The following is a 22389-nucleotide window of genomic DNA, read 5'->3' as shown; positions in this document are numbered from 1 at the left end:
GTTCTTCCTGCTGAGATGTTGGAGTCACGACAAGAGCGTCCAGGAGACACTCCAACACCCAGAGACTGACGAGAAACTCTGCATGGGTGAGCAGTCACAGCACTGCATGCTATTATTGTTGTTCTTTTTAATTTGCCTTGTTAAACAACGTTCCATGTTTATTTCACTTATTTAATCTAAAAACTTGAAGTCAAACATCATGAGAGGTTTGAGAAGCGCTTTTTCAGAAGTGCTTTACAAATCAGAGGCATTCTTGCTGCATTTTGTTCACACTGCAGGCCTTGATGCTCACTTCCGAATTGTTGCTCATATGATTTTTTTGAATGACTGTTTATATCTATTCTAGGATTTAACCCATATCTCCCCATCCCCAATGCCCCAGGGCAGAGACAGGAACTCTGTCCTGTGAGTGAGCACCGTCTTTTGGATGAGCTGTAAACCCAGGTCCTGGCTCTGTAGTCAATAAAGATCCCATTGGCACTCTTTGCAAGAGTAGGGCTGTATACCCTGGGGGTGTAACCCCGGTGTCCTGGGGGTGTAACCCCGGTGCCCTGGGGGTGTAACCCCAGTGCCCTGGCTAAATTCCTGGATATTTTTCATTTTTTTTAAACTGAATTCAAGTGTCTCCCCAAAGACCAATCAAGTCACTAGTCTTTTTGCCTCTCATTGCTCTCCATGCTAACGTTGCCGTGGTACCAAAATAACAACAATATTCTCATGTGAATGATATCAGATTTACTTATGGCAATGCTGACAAATTCTGATTTGAGCATTCAAATACAAGTCACCTGTAGGTCTCATGCAGAGCTGATTGTGTTGCTCATATTCAAGTACAGGTGACCTTGAAGGAGTATTTATTTATTTATTTATTTATTTGATCTTGCAGCACAGTGAGTTCATGTTACATTTTGCTCTGTGTTTATTTCCTCAGTCTCCTCAGTCTTTCATCGGCCCGAGGAGGACATTACTAAACAAGACGGATATCGACTTTGCGATGATGAAGCTGAACTATCTATTACTCTGCAATCAGTTGCAACGTCTGCACCACCCAGTTACGAATATTACGATGAACTTGAGGAGTATAACCCCTACACAAACTATCTGCCCGCACCTTTCATACACTGGGACCTTGTTCAACGGTGACAGGATTTGGCCTTTTTACCAAATGGAAACGTAGATGCAAATTCACACAGTGTCCATTTGAGATGGATTGTAAAGTAAAGTGGATTTGTCTTAAACACCACCCTGAAGACAAATCATTGTCTTAAACACCACCCTGAAGACAAATCATTTGTCTTAAACACCACCCTGAAGACAAATCATTTGTCTTAAACCCCCTTAAGACAAATCGTTATCTGGCTGCTTAGGCTACACAGCTCACATGGACAATATTACGGACATTCCTGCCGACAAGCAAACTGACTCACACACATATCCTCCACCCATCCCCCCCCCCCCCCCCCCCCCCCCAAGCAGCACAGTCCGGCCTATAGCTCTTGCAAAACCCTTATGCTCACCCCCAACCCCCCCCCCCCCCTTTTCCTCAAACAACCTTCCCCCTGGAGCTGCTATAGTCAGCATAACCTCGTGCGTGCGTAGGTGATGAGCTTCTCACTCCCCTACCCCCTGCAACACCCCCCCCCCCCGCAATCCCCCTCCTCCCCCCCCCCCTTGTTTTCTATGTCTATAAAATTCCTTACACAGAACAACAAATGTTCATGTATTGTAAAATATCCAAGTGTGCCTCTATTACTCTTCAAAATTGTAATAGTGTTATAATCCTTAATTTGAGTATTAATGGTGATATCCATATGTTCCATGTCTGTTCCCTTTATGTTAGATGTTCATGAGGACCGCAATGGAAATAAGCCTGAGGCTTTCTTGTGTTTTTATCCTCGGTGACTGTCTGTCCTTGTATCTGTACCCTGTGTATGTTGACATTCACCAAATAAAATCAATCAATCAATCAATCAATCAAATCATTGTCTTAAACACCACCCTGAAGACAAATCATTTGTCTTAAACACCAACCTGAAGACAAATGATTTGTCTTAAACACCACCCTGAAGACAAATCATTTGTCTTAAACACCACCCTGAAGACAAATCATTTGTCTTAAACACCACCCTGAAGACAAATCATTGTCTTAAACACCACCCTGAAGACAAATCATTTGTCTTAAACACCACCCTTAAGACAAATCATTTATCTTAAACACCACCCTTAAGACAAATCATTTGTCTTAAACACCACCCTTAAGACAAAATATTTGTCTTAAACACCACCCTTAAGACAAATCATTTGTCTTAAACACTACCCTTACAAATCCTACACACCATCAAGCAATAAAGACTGAACAAAAATATGAAACAATGTGCAATGTGCATGCAAGGCTTGAATGTGTGTCAGTGTGTTTCCAAAGTGCCGAGAAAAGAGAAACCTTTGATGTGTTACTATCGATTCCATAATCAGAATATATACATTCATTATTGCTGAAATTTGTTTGACATTTTTGTATATTTTTGATGTATCTACTTGCTTGGAGGAGAGCAACTAAGTTCAAATCCAAAGTTCAAAGACAACTCACCCCAAACAGCCATGAACACGGCAAAGAAAACAGTCGCCCCGTTGTCAAACAGATGTGTGACCTGAGGAGAAGAAGAAAACAACAAGGCAAAGGCTTAGAATCACAATTGAGCTCAAATTCACACTGTGTGTTTCTGATCTTTATGACAACAACAGTTTACACTGCATTCCCTAAAGGAGCAAATGTCACCAAAGCAAGTTCACCCATGTACCTATTGCCTTTTTCTTTTCTTTTTTGTATAGTGACAAAATGTAAGAAGTGTCAGAATGAGTGTTGCTCTTTGTAACTATTCTGAAAGTTATCCAATGGTAACTACAGTACTCGACTCATTACAAAACAACATAATGACAGAAAAAAATGCATAAACATTTTGAACCTGCTTATTGAATGGAATGTTGAATGTGTTTTATGAACATACTGCTGCTAACAAACTGGGAATCGGATGACTTGGTATGTAAAATACACAAATTTCAAACAAACCCGACAAACACATTTTTGTCGGGAGCCCTCCGATCACGAGACAATTTTGGAGCGTTGCAAGATTATTTTATTATCTTTTTTTTCTTCTGATTTATCTCTAGTTTTTGATTTTTTTTTAAATAACTAGTTTTCAGACTTTCAGCCTCCTCCTCTGATAAATCAAATGAAAACAAACCAAAAAGGGAATAAAAAACAACACAGGATTAAAGGTGTAAAAAGGAGATGTATGACCTCTCATAAAGAGAAATACATTTGGTGGGTAGTCAAGTCAAGTCAAGTCAAGTTTATTTATATAGCCCTAATTCACAAGCATGTCTCAGAGGGCTTCACAGAAAGTATGTCTAGCTGATTCTAGCTAACACACAGTAACAAGAATATACAGAATAAAGATAACATTTGAACATTTGAAGAAAGCAGGAGAGTGGAGGAGGGAGGGAGAGGGAGGAGGGAGGAGAGGGGGGAGGTGGGGAGAAAATAGGAAATGTGGAGGAGGAGAGAACAGAGGAGGAGAGATGAGGGTGCAGGGGAGGGAGAGCCAGGGTAGGGGTAGGGTCTAGGGTTGGGGGAGGGGAGGGAGTAGGATACGGGCCCGGATTAGGGCGAGGGTGGGGAGAAATGGGAAATGTGGAGGAGGAGAGAACAGAGAAGGAGAGGGTGCAGGGGAGGGAGAGCAGGGGGAATGTGAGAGGGAGGAGAGGGCAGAGAGGAGGAGAGAACAGAGAAGGAGAGGTGGGAGGGCGCAGGGGAAGGAGAGCAGTGGGAATGTGAGAGAGGGGAGAGGACAGAGAGGAGGAGAGAACAGAGAAGGAGAGGTGGAAGGGTACAGGGGAGGTAGAGTAGAGGTAGGGTCTAGGGTGGAGGGAGGGAGTAGGATACGGGCCCGGATTAGGGCGAGGGTGGGGAGAAAATGGGAAATGTGGAGGAGGAGAGAACAGAGAAGGAGAGGTGGGAGGGTGCAGGGGAAGGAGAGCAGGGGGAATGTGAGAGAGGGGGGAGGACAGAGAGTAGAGGTAGGGTCTAGGGTGGAGGGAGGGAGTAGGATACGGGCCCGGATTAGGGCGAGGGTGGGGAGAAAATGGGAAATGTGGAGGAGGAGAGAACAGAGAAGGAGAGGTGGGAGGGTGCAGGGGAAGGAGAGCAGGGGGAATGTGAGAGGGGGGAGGACAGAGAGGCAGAGAAGGAGAGGTGGGAGGGTGCAGGGGAAGGAGAGCAGGGGGAATGTGAGAGAAGGGAGAGCAGGAAGTGGCAGGGATTCAGGAAAATAGGGGAGAAGAGGAGAAGGAGCAGAGGGGGGGAGAATGAGGAGAGAGCAGGAGAAGGGAGGGGGGGGCGGTGGGATGTGGGGGAGGAAAGAGCATGGAAAGAGAGGAGAACAAGAAGGGGGAAGAAGGGAAGAAGCGGGGGAAGGGGGAAAGAGAGGGGGGGGGGAGAAGATCAGACAACTGACTACTCTAAGCATTAACCAGAGCTAACTGGGACATAGTATCTAGCTAATCTACAGCCTAATCTGGCCTATCCTACCCTGCTCTAGTCTGATTTTAGCCTGAACACTAACAGGTCAGCCTTAGGCTGTAGCTAATCTATCGCCTACCTAAGCTGTTCTAGACCAACCGAACATATTCTGCATAATAACACAATAGTCAAAGTAAACAGCTGCTGTGTGAAGCTGTGGTCCGTGGCAGGTTACCTTGGCGTAGATGCAGCTGTCGGACAGCTTCAGGTAGGGGCAGTACTGGTCACAGATGGGACACATGATGATGTCAGTGGCCTGGCAGATTTCTTTACTGGAGAAACACACACAGCATTTAGCTGAGTCAGCACACTTTAACACTGAGCTGAGATCAATCCCTTTCACTTCAATCAATTCAGGAGTTTTCCCTCTTTTGGTTCAACCACTATGGGCTTTTCAAGGCCAATAAAAACACTTTTAGACTGGAGTCACTGGTAATCAGTGCTTTGTTCTCAAATTCTAAATGTGACCATTTTCACACCAAAAAATAACTACATAAATGGCGCATGACTCCATTAGCCAGTGGCGCTGCTCTTGAGGCAAGAGGAGGGCATCTGCTTAGGCTAGGAGATCCCCCCCCCCCCCGTGGGGGATCAGGAGTCACGACTCGTTGGTGGCGGACTGGGGAGGTGGGTGGGGCAAAACAACGCTCCGGAGGAGGGCTCAAGGGAGATGGACTGCTGTGAAGCTGCTGCTGTTATGATCGGCCAGAGAGAGAGAGGTGACGTAGAACCCTTGCTATATATATGAGAATTAACTGACGTCATATCTGACGTCATTACGGACGTCATACTAAGACTTTGACTGACCACGTCATACTAGAACTTGATTGACGTCAGGGGTGATCGGATTAGATTATGCACGAATGGCCTTCTGCTTGAACTATGGTCTAGAGACCTCACTTCAATCATGAGAGGCCAGTCGGTAGGATTTAACAAACTTTATTTAGCAATCGGCATGCATGGCAAATACTTTGGCGCATGACTCCATTAGCCAGTGGCGCTGCTCTTGAGGCAAGAGGAGGGCATCTGCTTAGGCTAGGAGATCCCCCAAAAGGAAGATCTGATTACCGGAGGTTAATTGAGATCTGCGGGCACCGGTAGTTGATTGTACTTTTCTGGCCTTCAACCTTTTTAACGACTTATGGCTACTTGCGGCTGGCGCTTCCCACTCGGTCGGGCCTTCGATCTTGACCCCCCTACTTGCGTTGCGGCTGGCGCTTCCCAGCTCGGTCGGGCCTTGCGCGCCGCACGACTTGGCCTTCTGACTGACCCTGACTCTCTCTCTCTCTCGAGCAAGAGGAGGGCATCTGCTTAGGCTAGGAGACCCCCCCCCCGTGGGGGATCAGGAGTCACGACTCGTTGGTGGCGGACTGGGGAGGTGGGTGGGGCAAAACAACGCTCCGGAGGAGGGCTCAAGGGAGATGGACTGCTGTGAAGCTGCTGCTGTTATGATCGGCCAGAGAGAGAGAGGTGACGTAGAACCCTTGCTATATATATGAGAATTAACTGACGTCATATCTGACGTCATTACGGACGTCATACTAAGACTTTGACTGACCACGTCATACTAGAACTTGATTGACGTCAGGGGTGATCGGATTAGATTATGCACGAATGGCCTTCTGCTTGAACTATGGTCTAGAGACCTCACTTCAATCATGAGAGGCCAGTCGGTAGGATTTAACAAACTTTATTTAGCAATCGGCATGCATGGCAAATACTTTGGCGCATGACTCCATTAGCCAGTGGCGCTGCTCTTGAGGCAAGAGGAGGGCATCTGCTTAGAGTCGCGCCAAGGCAGCCAAGTAGGCCAAGCCGGGAAGCGCCAAGTCAAACATTAATGTACCAAGATCAAAGGCCCGACCGAGTTGGGAGCGCCAGCCGCAAATAGCTTGTAAGTCGCTAAAAAAAAGGTTGAAGGCCGGAAAAGTACAATCGCGAAGCGCCAAGGCGGCCAGGTGAGCCAAGCTGGGAAGCGCTATCGCGAGGTGCCCGACCGAGTTGGGAGCGCCAGCCGCAAATAGCTTGTAAGTCGCTAAAAAGGTCGAAGGCAGGAAAAGTACGTACCAAGATCGAAGGCCCGACCGAGTTGGGAGCGCCAGCTGCAAATAGCTTGTAAGTCGCTAAAAAGGTCGAAGGCAGGAAAAGTACGTACCAAGATCGAAGGCCCGACCGAGTTGGGAGCGCCAGCCGCAAATAGCTTGTAAGTCGCAAAAAAGGTCGAAGGCCGGAAAAGTACAATCGCGAAGCGCCAAGGCGGCCAGGTAGGCCAAGCTGGGAAGCGCTATCGCGAGGTGCCCGACCGAGTTGGGAGCGCCAGCCGCAAATAGCTGTAAGTCGCTAAAAAGGTCGAAGGCAGGAAAAGCAAGATCGAAGGCCCGACCAAGTTGGGAGCGCCAGCCGCAAATAGCTGTAAGTCGCTAAAAAAGGTCGAAGGCCGGAAAAGTGCAATCAACTACTGGCGCCTGCAGATCTCAATTAACCTCCGGTAATCAGATCTTCCTTTTGGGGGATCTCCTAGCCATGCAGGTGCCCTCCTCTTGCCTCAAGAGCAGCGCCACTGGCCAATGGAGTCAAGCGCCAAAGTATTTGCCATGCATGCCGATTGCTAAATAAAGTTTGTCTAATCCTACCAACTGGCCTCTCCTGATTGAAGTGAGGTCTCCAGACCATAGTTCAAGCAGAAGGCCACTCACGCATAATCCGATCATCCCCTGACGACAGTCAAGTTCTAGCATAACGTGGTCAGTCAAAAGTCCTAGTATGACGTCTGCTATGACGTCAAATATGACGTCAGTTAATCCTCATATATATAGCAAGGGTTCTACGTCACCTCTCTCTCTCTGGCCGATCATAGCAGCAGCGCTTCACGGCAGTCCATCTCCCTTGAGCCCTCCTCCGGAGCGTTGTTTTGCCCCACCCACCTCCCCAGTCCGCCACCAACGAGTCGTGACTCCTGATCCCCCACGGGGGGGGGATCTCCTAGCCTAAGCAGATGCCCTCCTCTTGCCTCAAGAGCAGCGCCACTGGCTAATGGAGTCATGCGGGCGCATGACTCCATTAGCCAGTGGCGCTGCTCTTGAGGCAAGAGGAGGGCATCTGCTTAGGCTAGGAGATCCCCCAAAAGGAAGATCTGATTACCGGAGGTTAATTGAGATCTGCGGGCACCGGTAGTTGATTGTACTTTTCTGGCCTTCGACCTTTTTAATGACTTATGGCTACTTGCGGCTGGCGCTTCCCAACTCGGTCGGGCCTTCGATCTTGACCCCCCTACTTGCGTTGCGGCTGGCGCTTCCCAGCTCGGTCGGGCCTTGCGTGCCGCACGACTTGGCCTTCTGACTGACCCTGACTCTCTCTCTCGACTCTCTCTCTCCCCCAAAAATGATCCGGGAGATTTACTGCGCCTACTGGGCGCTGTGCTTTTCGGGGAGCCACCACCAACGAGACATTTTGGCACGGAGCCCGGGACACTGTTTGTTGCCATGCTCGCCGATTGAGGAAGGAGGGTTCTTTGGGCCACGGTATGGCCGCCTGCTCCGGGCGGGTGTAGCTGGAGAGCTGATGAAGACCAGCTGGAGCGTCCTCTTGAGGTGCTGGATGACTTAGGGGTTGGTGACTTAGTGACTTAGGGGTTCCCAACTTGGCCTGGGTGACTTAGAGATTTCCCGACTGGGCGCTGGACTTGGATGACTTAGGGGTTGGTGACCCGACTTGGCCTGGGTGACTTAGTGGCTTCCCAACTTGGCGCTGGGGCCAGTCTGAGGCCTGAGCCTGATGTAGCGAGCCATGGGGAGTAGATTGTTTCCAGGAGTTAGGATGACTTAGGGGTTGGTGACTTAGTGACTTAGGGGTAGGTGACTTAGTGACTTAGGGGATGGCTTAGGGGTTGGTGACTTAGTGGCTTAGGGGATGACTTAGGGGTTGGTGACTTAGTGGCTTAGGGGATGACTTAGGGGTTGGTGACTTATTGGCTTAGGGGGTGATTTAGGGGTTGGTGACTTAGTGGCTTGGGGGATGACTTAGGGGTTGGTGACTTGGTGGCTTAGGGGCTGGTGACTTAGTGGCTTAGGGGGTGACTTAGGGGTTGGTGACTTAGTGGCTTGGGGGATGACTTAGGGGTTGGTGACTTGGTGGCTTAGGGGTTGGTGACTTGGTGGCTTAGGGGATGGCTTAGGGGTTGGTGACTTAGTGGCTTAGGGGGGTTGGTGACTTAGTGGCTTAGGGGATGACTTAGGGGTTGGTGACTTAGTGGCTTAGGGGTGACTTAGGGGTTGGTGACTTAGTGGCTTAGGGGATGACTTAGGGGTTGGTGACTTGGTGGCTTAGGGGATGGCTTAGGGGTTGGTGACTTAGTGGCTTAGGGGATGGCTTAGGGGTTGGTGACTTAGTGGCTTAGGGGATGACTTAGGGGTTGGTGACTTAGTGGCTTAGGGGATGACTTAGGGGTTGGTGACTTAGTGGCTTAGGGGGTGACTTAGGGGTTGGTGACTTAGTGGCTTGGGGGATGACTTAGGGGTTGGTGACTTGGTGGCTTAGGGGTTGGTGACTTAGTGGCTTAGGGGTTCCCAACTTGGCCTCGGTGTCTTAGTGACTTCCCGACTTGGCGCTGGACTTGGATGACTTAGGGTTGGTGACTTAGTGGCTTAGGGGATGACTTAGGGGTTGGTGACTTAGTGGCTTAGGGGATGACTTAGGGGTTGGTGACTTAGGTTTTTTTTTTTTTTTTTTTTTTTTATTACTATTGTTATTAGTGGGCGTTTAAAGATGGGATGATCGGATCGCAGACCAGGTAGATTGTCAATCAACTCGCTTTATTTAATCAAACACGAGGGACACCTACAGTACATGTGGTGTTTTCAAAGCAATGTAAATCAATATTTCTTGTTTGGTGGGGGGCGGGTCCTTTGCGGGCAGCGGGAGCGGGGGTGGGCGTCCCCGCAGGTGCTACATGCGTGCAGGAAATTACATTTGGGATATGTGCACACGTTTTCATTGAAATATCTGCAAAGGTAGTCGGGGGAATGGGCATGCACCTGGGAGGACCCACTGGTGTCGGGCGCCCAGGAGGGGGCGGGGCTGGGGGCGGCGCCGGACTGAAAGGCCGCCTTTGGGCAGAATTGTGCAGAGTGCCCCGGTTCGCCGCACGAGTAGCAGGTGTTCACCGGCCGCCCGCTAACCAGCGACGTGAAGATCTGCATGTCCATAATGGACCAGTTAAGCCGCGTATTAGCCCGGGTGATCATCAGGGCGGCTTTAGCGGAGAATGCTTTATGATACTGGTAGAATAATTTACCGTGGTTGGAGTAGAGGTCCACTATTAGCGCTATATATAAATCTAGCTCGTGGCGGCGCTCTGGGTACACCTCACAGATCACGTCGCGGTAGACGCCGAACGTGTTCAGGAAGTCACATAGGGAGAGGTCTTTGGACAGGCGGGGGTCGGACGACTTTAAATAGACAGGGCCAGCTGGGTCACCCCCGACCTTCCTTTTGCACTCGGGGGATGGCAGGAGTATGCTAACTAAATTGATGTCTCTGCCCTTCAAAATCTGGGATCTCAACCTGGAGACACATCGGCACAGGGAGAAACAAAAGGCATACCAAATGAGATGGCGGGCGTGGCGGACGCCAGGGTGTTCATCTGGGCGGGTTGGGCGGTGGTGAGGAGCACGTCGGCTTGCTGCGTGGGCGGGGGCGGGATCGGCTGCTGCGCTGGCTGGGCTGTGGCGAACGTGGGGGGAAAGGGGGGGGGGGGTTTCCAGGGCCCTCAGACGAGCATCCACTGATCTGCTAGCATCTAGCAGGGACAGCAGAATGGCTCTTGACGACCCCTGTCGGCTCGGCGGAGCTGCGAATGGTGCCGTTTCCGCTTCCGGGGCGGCGGCCTGGAGGTCAGTGCGACCAGGAAGGACATGGCGTCTCGCGGTGGCCCCGCGGCCTGTATTTCCCCGGCGTCTCCCCGCTCTCGGAGCGGCTGCCTCTGCTGATCTTCGTCCGCGGCCTCTCGCACGTCCGCGCCGAGCGGCCTTCCCCTCTGGCACGCTCGCGCGCGTTCTTGGGCGACCGGGCGCACGCGGCACTTAGTCATCTGCTCTCCTTCCAAGGGCCATCGCAGTGGCGCGCCCCGTGCCACGGGAATGCGCGCCGGGCCCTTTCATCGTGGCTGCGTTGGCGGCCTGTGGTCCGGCCGCTTCGCCAACGTCTTCATCAGACGTCTCGGAAAGCAAGAACGCACCGTGGCCGATCTGGAACGGGGTCTCGTTGGCTGAGCTGCTGTCGCTGTCCATGGACTGCTCTGGCTCGGAGCTCGACATGCCGGGAATGGAGTGGGAAGCGTTGAGGAATATGCGGGGAATATCTGCGTTGGATTTCCACGGGTAGAGAAGGCTTGAGGGTGCTGATTCGGTCTCCGGATATGGTGCAAAACAACGCTCCGGAGGAGGGCTCAAGGGAGATGGACTGCTGTGAAGCTGCCGCTGTTATGATCGGCCAGAGAGAGAGAGGTGACGTAGAACCCTTGCTATATATATGAGAATTAACTGACGTCATATCTGACGTCATTACGGACGTCATACTAAGACTTTGACTGACCACGTCATACTAGAACTTGATTGACGTCAGGGGTGATCGGATTAGATTATGCACGAATGGCCTTCTGCTTGAACTATGGTCTAGAGACCTCACTATGTATGTATGTGTTGTATGTATGTATGTATGTATGTATGTATGTATGTATGTATGTATGTATGTAGTTATGTATTCAAAATGTGACTATTTTCACACCTGTATGTATACACTATGTATTCAAAATGTGACCAATTTCACACCAAAATGTATATGTATGTATGTATGTACCGTATGTATGTATGTATGTATGTATGTATGTATGTATGTATGTACGTACAGTATGTATGTATGTATGTATGTATGTACCGTATGTATGTATGTGTGTATGTATGTATGTATGTATGTATGTATGTATGTATGTATATATGTATATATGTATGTATGTATGTATGTATGTATGTATGTATGTATGTATGTATGTATGTATGTATGTATGAATGTATGTATGTAGGTATGTAGGAATGTATGTAAATGTCCTGTTTAAGAAATATTGTATTTTCTGTGGAGGAAATTATACTATTTCGCCTTATAATATGCCATTCAATATTTGTATTCTTACTTTATAATGTGAAGCTCATCTTAAGAAAACTGCAGTTCAGCATGCTTCTCTACCTGTGAGCTGACCCTGAGATTAGGGGCCAGTTTAAACTGGTATTGTACATAGACATAAATAATATGGACGTAGCTATCCCATTATATTTTGTTTTCCTGGTGGAGTTCAAACGTTGGCCGTCACCATCTTGATTTTTCATCAGCAGAGTGAGAGGGAATGGGTTGAGTAGTTCCGCACCTCACGTGAGATGGGAGTTTGCCAGAGCCGCAGCTCCGCCTGCTATTGGCAAGCTGCCGACAGGACAGGCAATCTGTCAATCACCCCCTTTTCTATCATCTATTTTACGCCAAACGGGCAAGTTATATAAAGAATGACCCCCCTACAGTTGTTATGAAAAGGTGAAATTAGCTATATACGGTAGACCAAAACCGTGTTTTGCCCCTCACTCAAAAGATGTTTAATCCTGCTACAAAGAAAGGCATTTTAACATGGGGAGAATGCCTACTGCCCCCGACGCCTAGTGGCCATTAGAGGAACTACAGCTTTTCAATTCACTTCCGCATCATCAGATGGAAGGGGGTGGGCTTGCCCACTGGTATTGTAGCACCAGAAGCCTCTTCTCAGCCAGTCTCCAGGACTTCCCATCACATTATCTGATGTATTGAGACTGGAGCTCTGAGAATCCAGCAGTAAGTCAATCTAGCAGTTTGAATTGGTCCTAGTTGACATAAGAAAACTCCTTATCACCACAGTGGAAACCACTTTCTAATTCAAAGGTATTCGTTGAAAAAGATCAAAGGGTACTCACATTTCACTTATTCATTTGGGTCACATGACAATAGAAATACGCTTGTGTGTTTCGGTACAGAGCCTTCTTCAGAGCGTTTGAACTATACAGGATCAGTTTGCTAATATAACAAGGGCAGAGATAACAGACAGCTGGGAGTTGGACCCAATTATTTAGGAGCCGAGCCAATCACCTTAACCCATGATTCTAGATACAAGGACCAACCACAGCATGAAGCTTCATAAAGCATTGTTTCTGGCCATCACTATTAAGACCATACACTGGATGACAAAAAGAGGGACATCAGTGAAACCGTTTTAACCCAAAAGGCATTTTAAGATGTAGTCATCATTAAGTCCGTTTGATGTCATATCCCCCGCCCTCTTTTTCAGAACATCACCTCCTCTTGAAGGCATCATGACTTTCTCAATCCCACAGAATTTATGGAAAAGAAGGGACCGGGGTTCAAACCTGTGAGGCAAGAGTGCTAACCACTGAGCCACCGTACTGTCTGAATCAGAATGTGCGATGACTGGCAGCTTCCTACACGGTTTCCATTTTTAGAAATCCATATTTTTCCCAGAACCTATGTTCTTGCCTGGATTTGATTTTGGTGGGGATTTGATATAATGCATGCTGACAGTGGGTGAGTAAAAAGAGCATCCCTCTGTGAACATTATTCTTCACATCAACAAAAACTATGGACTCAAACAACATAAAAGCTATAATTATGTCTGTATCGGACCCGATTTTCGACACCATTTTCCATACTTCTTCTTCAAATTCTCAAATAGTCAAGACCTGGAAATGATCAAATTCATTTTGAATACTTCCAGACTTTGCAGACCTGCCTAGGAAACCCTGAAAACACTGAATCCCCCTCAGCTCCAGGGAGTAGAAGAAGAGAGAGGAGTGTTTACCTGACCTGGCAGTAGTCCAGGGTGAACAATCCATAGAGGAAGACCAGCAGACCCACCAGTGCGGCGGGGAACAGCATGCCGGTGTACCAGCCCAGCCAGGCGAAATACAGGCCGATCTTCTCCCCAAAATACCTCCTGCAGGCAGAGGAGACAGGTCAGTGATCCTGCACACTTCACCAACACTTCACCATCCTGCTGAAGTGTCTCTGAGCAAGACAGTGCTACCAGCTCCATACCCTGACCTCTCACCTCTCTGTGGGGGGAAGTGGAGAGTTTAGCCCTGGTCTCATACAGTTGAATCCGCTTACAGTGATCACAGTTATTAGTGGTCAACCGCTTATTAAAAGCTTGGTACAGAATCATTCCAATACAAATGGTGTTTAAATAATTTGCTTATAGTTACATGTATAGATATAGTTAACAAGTAGTCTGCTTACTGTGAACATTTTAGGTCTGTTCATACATGAGAACAATGGGGGGGGGGGGGGGTTAAAACTACCGTATTTATATTTCCCCCCTGTATACACACACACACACACACACACACACACACACACACAGTATATATGTATATATTTATATATATATGTGATGAAATATACAAAGAATAAACAATTCTGTTATACTAATCATCCGCTTAATAGTGATCAATTTGACCCTTCCCAACGTGATCACTAGAAGAGGATTCCCACTATATATGGGAACATCATGCAGTTAACCCTCCTATTATGTTAAAATTAACAGACATCTTTTATGTCTGTAAGTAAGTTCTGCATAATAATGTTAGTTCACTAACGTTATAATTACTTAATGCTAACCTTCTCAAACGGAAGGCAGTATAAATCGAAGAACTGCTCCATTGTTGTTTGAATGATATGCTAGATCAGTGATTCCCAACCTGTGGTCCGCGGCCCCCTGGTGGGCCGCGAAGGTATTGCAAGTGGGCCGCCAAATCATTTCCAAAAAAGTATGATTTTTGAAAAAAAAAAAAAAAAAAACAATTTTTTTTTGAAAGATTTTGAAAAATCATACTTGGAAAAAGTATGATTTTTGTTTCTTTGATGTTATTGCTTTTGCTTGAATTGAAGTTTCATCTTTACATCATCTTTATATTGGGTTTGTGTTTATTTGTAACCCTATCGATTTAATGGGCTTTCTTCTGATATTTGGATTTTGTTTGGATCTGATATTGGATGTCAAATTGTTATGAGAATGCATTTTTCCATTGTTGAAGGATACCGTTATTTATTAATCATTTGTTAATTAGCCTGTTACAGACAGCCCCTTGCTTGTCATTTCTGACATCTGTGTGGTGCTGATGGACAGCTCCTTGAATGATTGGTGTGTGTGTGTGTGTGTGTGTGTGTGTGTGTGTGTGTGTGTGTGTGTGTGCGTGTGTGTGTGTATGTGTGTGTGTGTGTGGACAGCTCCTTGAAAACTGTAATACTGAAGGTGTTGCAACATGTTACAGGTGCTGTGTTAGTGACTGTGGAGCTTCCAACATGTTTGTCCTGTATTCAGTTCAGTCCTTTATGTTCAATTTTCAATAAAAAAGTGCTCTGAGAACGCATTATATGGCCTTTGTATTTATGGGGTCGGAGGTGGGCCGCGAACATTTTTGAGACATAAAAGTGGGCCCTGAGTTGGAAAAGGTTGGGAACCACTGTGCTAGATGATAATAGATTGTTTGAGGCTTATCATACGTGAAGCATTGACCCGTTAGTACTTTGACATTTCTGAAAAGTTGTGGAATTTTTTTCTCCCCCTAGCCTACATTCTTTCCCTCGTCTATTCCCCCCTTTCCTAATTTTTTTTTCTTTCGCCTATTATTTCCTGTCTACTCTCTCTCTCTCTCTCTCTCTCTCTCTCTCTCTCTCTCATGGGCAAACACACTCAGCCCTCAGGGTCATTCAACACAACAACCACCTTAAGAGTACTAGATAAAAAGCCAAGGGATCATCATCATGGTAACATCCTGAAAAAATACATTTTCCTCAATTTTGAAAACTTGTTATGATTTTATTTTTTGTCTACCTGCCCAGGGACAACAGATGCAAATTAGCTACCAGCTAGCTCTGGGGCAATTACTTTTAATTGTGCGCTGTCCCTGTAAAAAATAAACAATCAAATGAAATGAAAATGAAAACACATCTGTTTCAATAGCAGGTTTATTCTACAGGGATTCACTCATTTGTTCCCAGTGCAATGACACTGTGGAATGAGCATAAATAGATGTTTGTACCTGTGTCTTTTTTGCAATACATTCCAGCAAACTATTTTACAGGGGGCAGCGTGCAGCAGCGTGCATCAGCGTGCAGCGTCCAGCATCAACCCAAATGAGCGTGAAATGATATTATTATGGCACAGTAAAAAACAAAACAAGAGAGGCCAAATCAATTTGTTCTGCTATGGACGATTACCAATCGTGGTGCTGGTCGTATCAGAATCTATTCAAAATCAAAAAGTGAGATTAAAGACCCATGAAATAAAAAACTTAACTTTTTTTTCTTTTTCATCTAGCATTTTTTTGCAGATGTTGTTGGACTTGTTGGACGCATGCGGACCCCAACAAAAGCATAACAGGTACATATTTTTTTCCGTACCGCATGTATTGTCCATCTATTAACATGGCCATGAGTCTGTTCCGACAGTTTTACCGGATCCGCATGGAGCCGTACCGCATCTGGTGTACAATTAGGTTTTAGTGTTCGCCTGTTCATTAATACAGGCCAAAAAATAAAAAGTTACAAAATAAAGTTGATTTCAATACTGCTTTGTTCCGGTAAACAGCACATTTCTCTTGATGACTCATCCTGCCTGCACTCAGGGGGCGGAAAAAATCTCATCAAAAATCTCGTTAATATTATTGCTGATGACACTTCACACCCCAACTTGCTGTTCCATTCAGATCACTTGAACCTGGACAATCAATATATTTAATTACCTAAATGCACTTCTACTATTACCTGCACTGGCCCCTGTGTGACTGGACAATCTGGAACTGGATTTTACTTGATATTTATTGCTGCTAAATGTCTCTTTTTACACGGAGTGTGCCTTTTTATTTAACCTTCTTTTTAGGCGTTTATTCTAGACATATTGTCTAGGTCAGCAGTCAGCACTGCCTGGACTAGTGAGGCACAACTTTCATTTTTTGTGTATGCAAGTACAACAACAACAAAAAGACAAATAAAGGAATCTTGGATCTTGAAATATGTCCACGTACACAAATCGCACTCTCCATGCCGCTTCATGTGTCTTAAAGTACAACCACCCTGTGTGACTTGTTGATGTTAGAATTTGTTGAAAAGTGTCGGCTCGTACCTAGTCTGACTCAACAGAAGGAGGCTGTGGTATAAGTTGATGCCATTGCCATTGGTGCCATGCCGTCCATTTCAGATGAATCTGCTATCGGCGTGTTTTCAAAGTACCTGTCGCTACGGGTAACAACAACACCAACCTGTGAGCTAGCAACCTACACGCGGATAATGGCAGGTTTTACATGCTCGACATACATCTTTAATGTTTTATTTGGCTTTTTCTTTGCAGGGATTTAGCAATTTGGTTCTACCAAAACAAGTTCCTCCCAGACGCTATTTTGCATGGACACCATCATTGGGCTTAGTGCCGCCCAAAGACGACTGTGATTGGTTTAAGAAATGCAAACAATGCAGTGTTTTTTTCCCTCGAGTCTACTAGAATGAGAGTAGGTTGAGCCAGACTCACTAACGCTGGTGAAGTGTGGAGAGAGACTAACCAAGTGAGACGAGGTCGTACCTGATGAGGTCCAGGGGTTGGTATTTGTACCACACCCCCCACCAGGCCCAGCACTCGTACAGCAGGTGGCGATGGTTGTCAGCTCCGTGCGTCCTGATGGAGTTTTTGCTTTGGTAGCTTCCCTGTTATGAAGACATATGGTAAATTGTAGTTAAACTAAAACTAAACTAAAAACTATGTGTGTGTCTGGAAATAAATACTTTAGAGAAGGGGGGGGGGGGGACGAAAACTACCTGAAATGATATTGTGTACTTACAAAACGGACTAAAATTGAATACAAATATACAGAAATTGTCTTTAGGTTTAGTCTTTGTCAATTTGGTGTCAATGAGGAGGAGGAGGTGCTTTATGTTTATTGAGACTGGGATGCCTTCACAAAGTGTTGTGTTTGTATTGTAATACTTATTCTGAACTTCTTAAATCTTGCCCCTGACAAATACTAATACTAACTAATACTCAGTAAAAACTAAACTAAAATGAGCAAATCCACAGTGGAAACTAACTGAAACTAAACTGAAATGAAAAAAAAAAAAAAAAACTGACGTAAAAATAAAAACTAATGAAAAATACAAAACTACACAGATGCACAAAGATAATTAATACATAAGCATGGCAGTGTTGAAGTAAAACAGAAGGGTGAATTGAAGAAATTAAATCAGTCATTGTCTGTGAAATGCAGCTGTTTTACCTCATGTAGAGGGAACGCTGCTTCATATGAACTGTTGCCCAGAAGACGATTCAGCCCTGGAGTCAAAAACAAAGAGTCATGAGAAGAGACGAGGTCTCACTCCCAACCCAAAGTCAAATACTGATGTTTGGTCAGTCACGCCCCCTTGACATCAGTTTTTAACGTACTAGGTAGGTACCCGATTTTTGTCACTTTAACAATGTCTGAAATCGATGCCACGGGAGTGTGATAATGAAATAAAATGGTGGCCAGTAAAGGCGATGTGGTCGGGGTGGTGGAGGGGCGTATACTTTTGCCTTCAATGTCGACGACTGCATGGGGGTTGAGTCCAAGCATGTTCAAAGTACATTTAAACCATAAGACACATTTCACATTTTTTCTTAGTTAACCTTATCGCAAACCATTTCTCTAACCTTAAAGAAGTGGTTTTATGGCTCATTTCCACTACATATAACAGCACAGTACGGCTCTACTCTTACTGCCCTTACTCGTCTCGCCCTGATTTAGACTCCTAATTCCACCGCAAGTTTACTTGCCTCCACCCACAACTGGTCGTCATAGCGACCACATATCTGCCCTCCGCCCATAGTGATCGCATATCTTCAATCCGCTGTGTATAACGTTAAATGAATACACAGACATTTGAACAAAATGTAGATGTAAAATGAATGGTGGGTGAAATCCCTTGGTTGTATGTTGAATGCAGGAGAGAACCTGACTTTAGCCGGCGTGACCATACCAGGAAGTAGGCTATAACGTATAATGCTAAAATTAAATCCATACATGGAACTTTTAAACTGGTTATGAAATACTGGCAGGCCCGCGGGAAGTAGGGGTGCTGCAGGTGCTGCAGCACCCCCTAGATTTTTTCCAATTTTTTTTTTTTTTTTTACAAATGTAATTAAAAATATTTTGCAGTGCACTATGTTCCTTTCTTGTTTAAGAATGTTTCGGGAAATGAAAATGTAGCCTATTTAAATAGAATTATCAACAATAACAATCAAGGAAGTTACATGCTTGTAGGCTAGAGAAGAAGAAGAAGCGCGCATGCACGCACATGTTGTGTTGAACCAACCAACAACCAATACGAATTGTTTAATCTGGCAATAAAGAAATGTGAACTTGACATGCTATTTTAATAGCCTACTCAAAAATGCACCTCCCACTATACAGCAAAGAGAGGAGTCAATGTTTCTTGATATATGCCATTCAGATCAGAATAATTAGTCTAGTCATTAAGTTTGCTGATAATATTTATATATATATATATATATATATATATATATATATATATATATATATATATATATATATATATATAATATATATCATGTTAAGTCTGTGTCATGTTAACTGGTGTATTCAGAGCAAATAGGGAGATATAGAGCATTATCATCATGCTATATATCTCCCTCTTTGCTCTGAATGAGTGAGAAAAGGAGAAAATACTGAATAATTACATCACAACAGTATCCTAATGTTGATTTAAAATGAGATATTCCTCTAAATATGGCAAAAAAATGTAAAAAAAAAACACCCAAATTTTTGCCCCACCGAGAGTCCCTTCCTCCCAGCACCCCCTGCTTAAAATGACTTCCAGCGGCCCTGAATACTGGTGCCTCTATATGACCCACATGGGCAAAATGAGACCATCGGCTAGGAGAATGGGTACCAATTTGTTGTTATTTACATGGATGCGCTGCGCGGGGGACGGGGGTTTACTACGTTACAGGGAGAAGAGGAGCCACCAGCCCGGCCACTCACCAGGAAAGACCGCGGCTTCGCTAAACCCCCGCCTTCGGCCTAGCGGAGCCGACGTAGCACACAACTACAAGTGGTTCCCGAGCAGCGGACTTCTCTCTCTCAAAACAATTGAAAACCACCGTCTTGTAAAGGCTGAGCAAGGAGATCGATTTTATTTCACCAGAGCCCGAAGGCAGCAACATAAAAGACTGATGGAAATAACAGAAGAGAAGGTAAGTCCCACTAAACTGGTATCCAGCATTGACAGTAGACATGATTCTGCCTGCCTGACTAATCAGTCGTCTGCAGCGTTTTCACGTCACCGTATGGTACCGGCTGGAACCTCGACAGTGCAGGTACCAAAAGCAGCACGACTCAACCCCAACTCAACCTGGGCTGTCCCGGTTTTTGACCGGTGGAATGATACAAAAAAACTAGTCAGCGCTAATACCAGCGGTGGAGATGGGCCATTAGTTGCCTAACCATAACCATAACACAAGTCGTTGCCTCTCGTTGTGGCATTGAAAATGACAAAAAAAGGGGTAGGCTACCTACGCAGTGGGTTAACAAGTGACACCAAGGGGGTCCTGCCCAAACTCAGTATTTGCTGAGTTGGCACTTGGCAGTGAGAATGTGTTGTGGGAAGAGTAGGAAATATATTGATTATCAGTAAAGTTTTTACAGAAATGCATTGCGATAAAACACTCTCCAGAGGAAGGGACCACATGTCGGCCAATTGTAATTCCCAGAAAATGAGAAAATAGGTTATTTTTTGAAAACAATTGTTTTTTGTTTTTTCCATTAATACACAAGTTTAGGTTTTGAACTATCCATTCCACATAAAATGCAGCTGTTTTAGAATCCATAAATAAGGGTATCTTGTTAAATAAAAGTCCTTGTTGTCCACTCCCCCCTTACCTGGCTGCCTACTGTAGGTGTGAAAAGCTTCTCCAACTTTGAGGGGCGTTATCTCTGAATGTGGCTTTTAGGAGTGTGAACATTCAAATGAGCATATCTCCTTCATTTCCTTTCAGATTACAATGTGTGACACATCATTTGAAAGTTGACAATCTGAACTTTCATAATCTGTAAAAAACTGAAAAATGACCTCCGCCTACATGTGGGTCGAAATACCAGCAGCTGTCACTATGTTGTGGAAACAGAGGAGTAAAATGGAGTTGAGGAAATGGAAAAAAAAAGTAAAATAGGAATATGTATTACATAAAATTGTACGAAAATACAATAAAGGTAACCTGATTCAACAGAGTTTCTTAATATATATTTTTTCTGTTTGTTCTCAGTCAAAGAAGGTATACACAACTGTAATACAAAAGTTCAATGAGTCTTCAACAAGATTTAGTGATTTAGAGTAAATCAAGGTAAAACTTTTCAACACCTTTTTCATGCCAGTTAACACTTTGAGTGCCACGGCCCTTGGGCAAAAGGTTGCTTGCTGTGCCACATAGGCCGCAATGCATTTTAAAACAGTAATATAATTTCTTTAATAATTACTATGTAAACACTGAACACGCACAAATAACGATGAGACTCTCTTCTATCACCTGCAAAAAAAAGTTTATTGATCCCATTTTCCGTTCTTTAGTTATGAGCCGGAGAAGATAGCTTGATTGAACCAAAAACAGCCCTTTTTTTCTACGAGCTGAGATAATGAGCCTTTTGTGAAATTAAACATTTCAAGCACATCACTGACTCTGAAGCTAATTTTCTGATGTCTGGGTCTGTCTGGGTGAATGTATGCTGCTCTGCGTGCTCTGCGTGCCCCCCCCCCCCCCTCAACTGCACACGCCTCCTCCTGGGTGTGTCTTATGTGTCTGGTGGCTCTCTGCTGAGTTTGCTGTGCACACACAGTGAAGGGTGCGCGACATCCAGCTTTTTGGTTCCGCGTGTGTTTGTCACGGGCTCCCATGCTTCCAGTTGAGAATAATAAGGCTGATTATGCGAATGTGCTGTCGCAGCGGACACGGAGGTGCTCAGTTGTGACAGCGGATGCAGCTGCTGCGGGCACAGCTGGCGTTTGGCTTCATGCATGTCGATGCATACGGACGGATGCGATGCGATTTCCTTTTTCCCCAGCGACTTCTTCTGTGTGTTTGGCTCCACTTTCTCTTATCAGGAGAGTGCTGTCGCCACCTAATGGGTTTGTAAAATAGGTTATAGACCTCCAATAGCTACAATATTGTAAGAGGCGATGTAAGAAGCTTAGATCGACACCCCCCCGTCAAAAAAACAATTTGGAGTTACTGACGCCATTTGGCGTCGCTGGCAGCCTACGGTAAATTTCTAATGACGCCATATGGCGTCGCTGGCACTCAATGTGTTAAAATGAAATAGAAGACCAAGATTTGTCATATATCAGAATCTGGGATTTAAAGGAAGATTTTCAACCAGCTTTTGTGCATGAATGACATCACTGCTCCACAACGTAAGTGAAATCAACTCTTAATAACTGTCAAATTAAATGACTGTTTACAGGTTTCTGATATACTACTGATTTTGTAATGATACAAAGCTGGTTGGAAATCAGCAGAGTGTTTCCTTTAAGAGTGTTCACAGACTTCTGAGGGCATGGATTTCAAATCAAGGAGTTTTCCCGGACCTGTCGACACACTGTCGGGACAGGAAATGTGTGTCAGACGTCGAGGAGAAACTCACCCATTTTATTCTTGCCCTCTTCGTACTTGACCCGCTGCAGGA

The 22389-nt window shown here is 45.5% G+C and overlaps 1 protein-coding gene across 1 annotated transcript in view; it reads right to left on the bottom strand.

Moving 5' to 3' along the window:
* LOC310792696 (anoctamin-4-like) overlaps positions 1–22389 on the bottom strand; it is a 77832-nt gene that overhangs the window by 39019 nt on the left and 16424 nt on the right. The window contains exons 7-12 of the mRNA XM_083654422.1: positions 22348–22389; positions 17932–17987; positions 17244–17365; positions 13467–13601; positions 4755–4851; positions 2588–2648 (exon numbers count right to left, since the gene is read on the bottom strand). The exon at positions 22348–22389 is cut by the window's right edge and continues 65 nt beyond it. Coding sequence (XP_083510548.1) covers positions 2588–2648; positions 4755–4851; positions 13467–13601; positions 17244–17365; positions 17932–17987; positions 22348–22389 — 513 coding nt within the window. The remainder of the gene's footprint in view (positions 1–2587; positions 2649–4754; positions 4852–13466; positions 13602–17243; positions 17366–17931; positions 17988–22347) is intronic.

The sequence above is a fragment of the Poromitra crassiceps genome (assembly GCF_964638095.1).
Source record: "Poromitra crassiceps genome assembly, chromosome: 2".
NCBI classification, from domain to species: domain Eukaryota; kingdom Metazoa; phylum Chordata; class Actinopteri; order Beryciformes; family Melamphaidae; genus Poromitra; species Poromitra crassiceps.
Note: the sequence above shows the minus strand (reverse complement) of the source record. Positions and strands in the feature narration are given on the sequence as shown.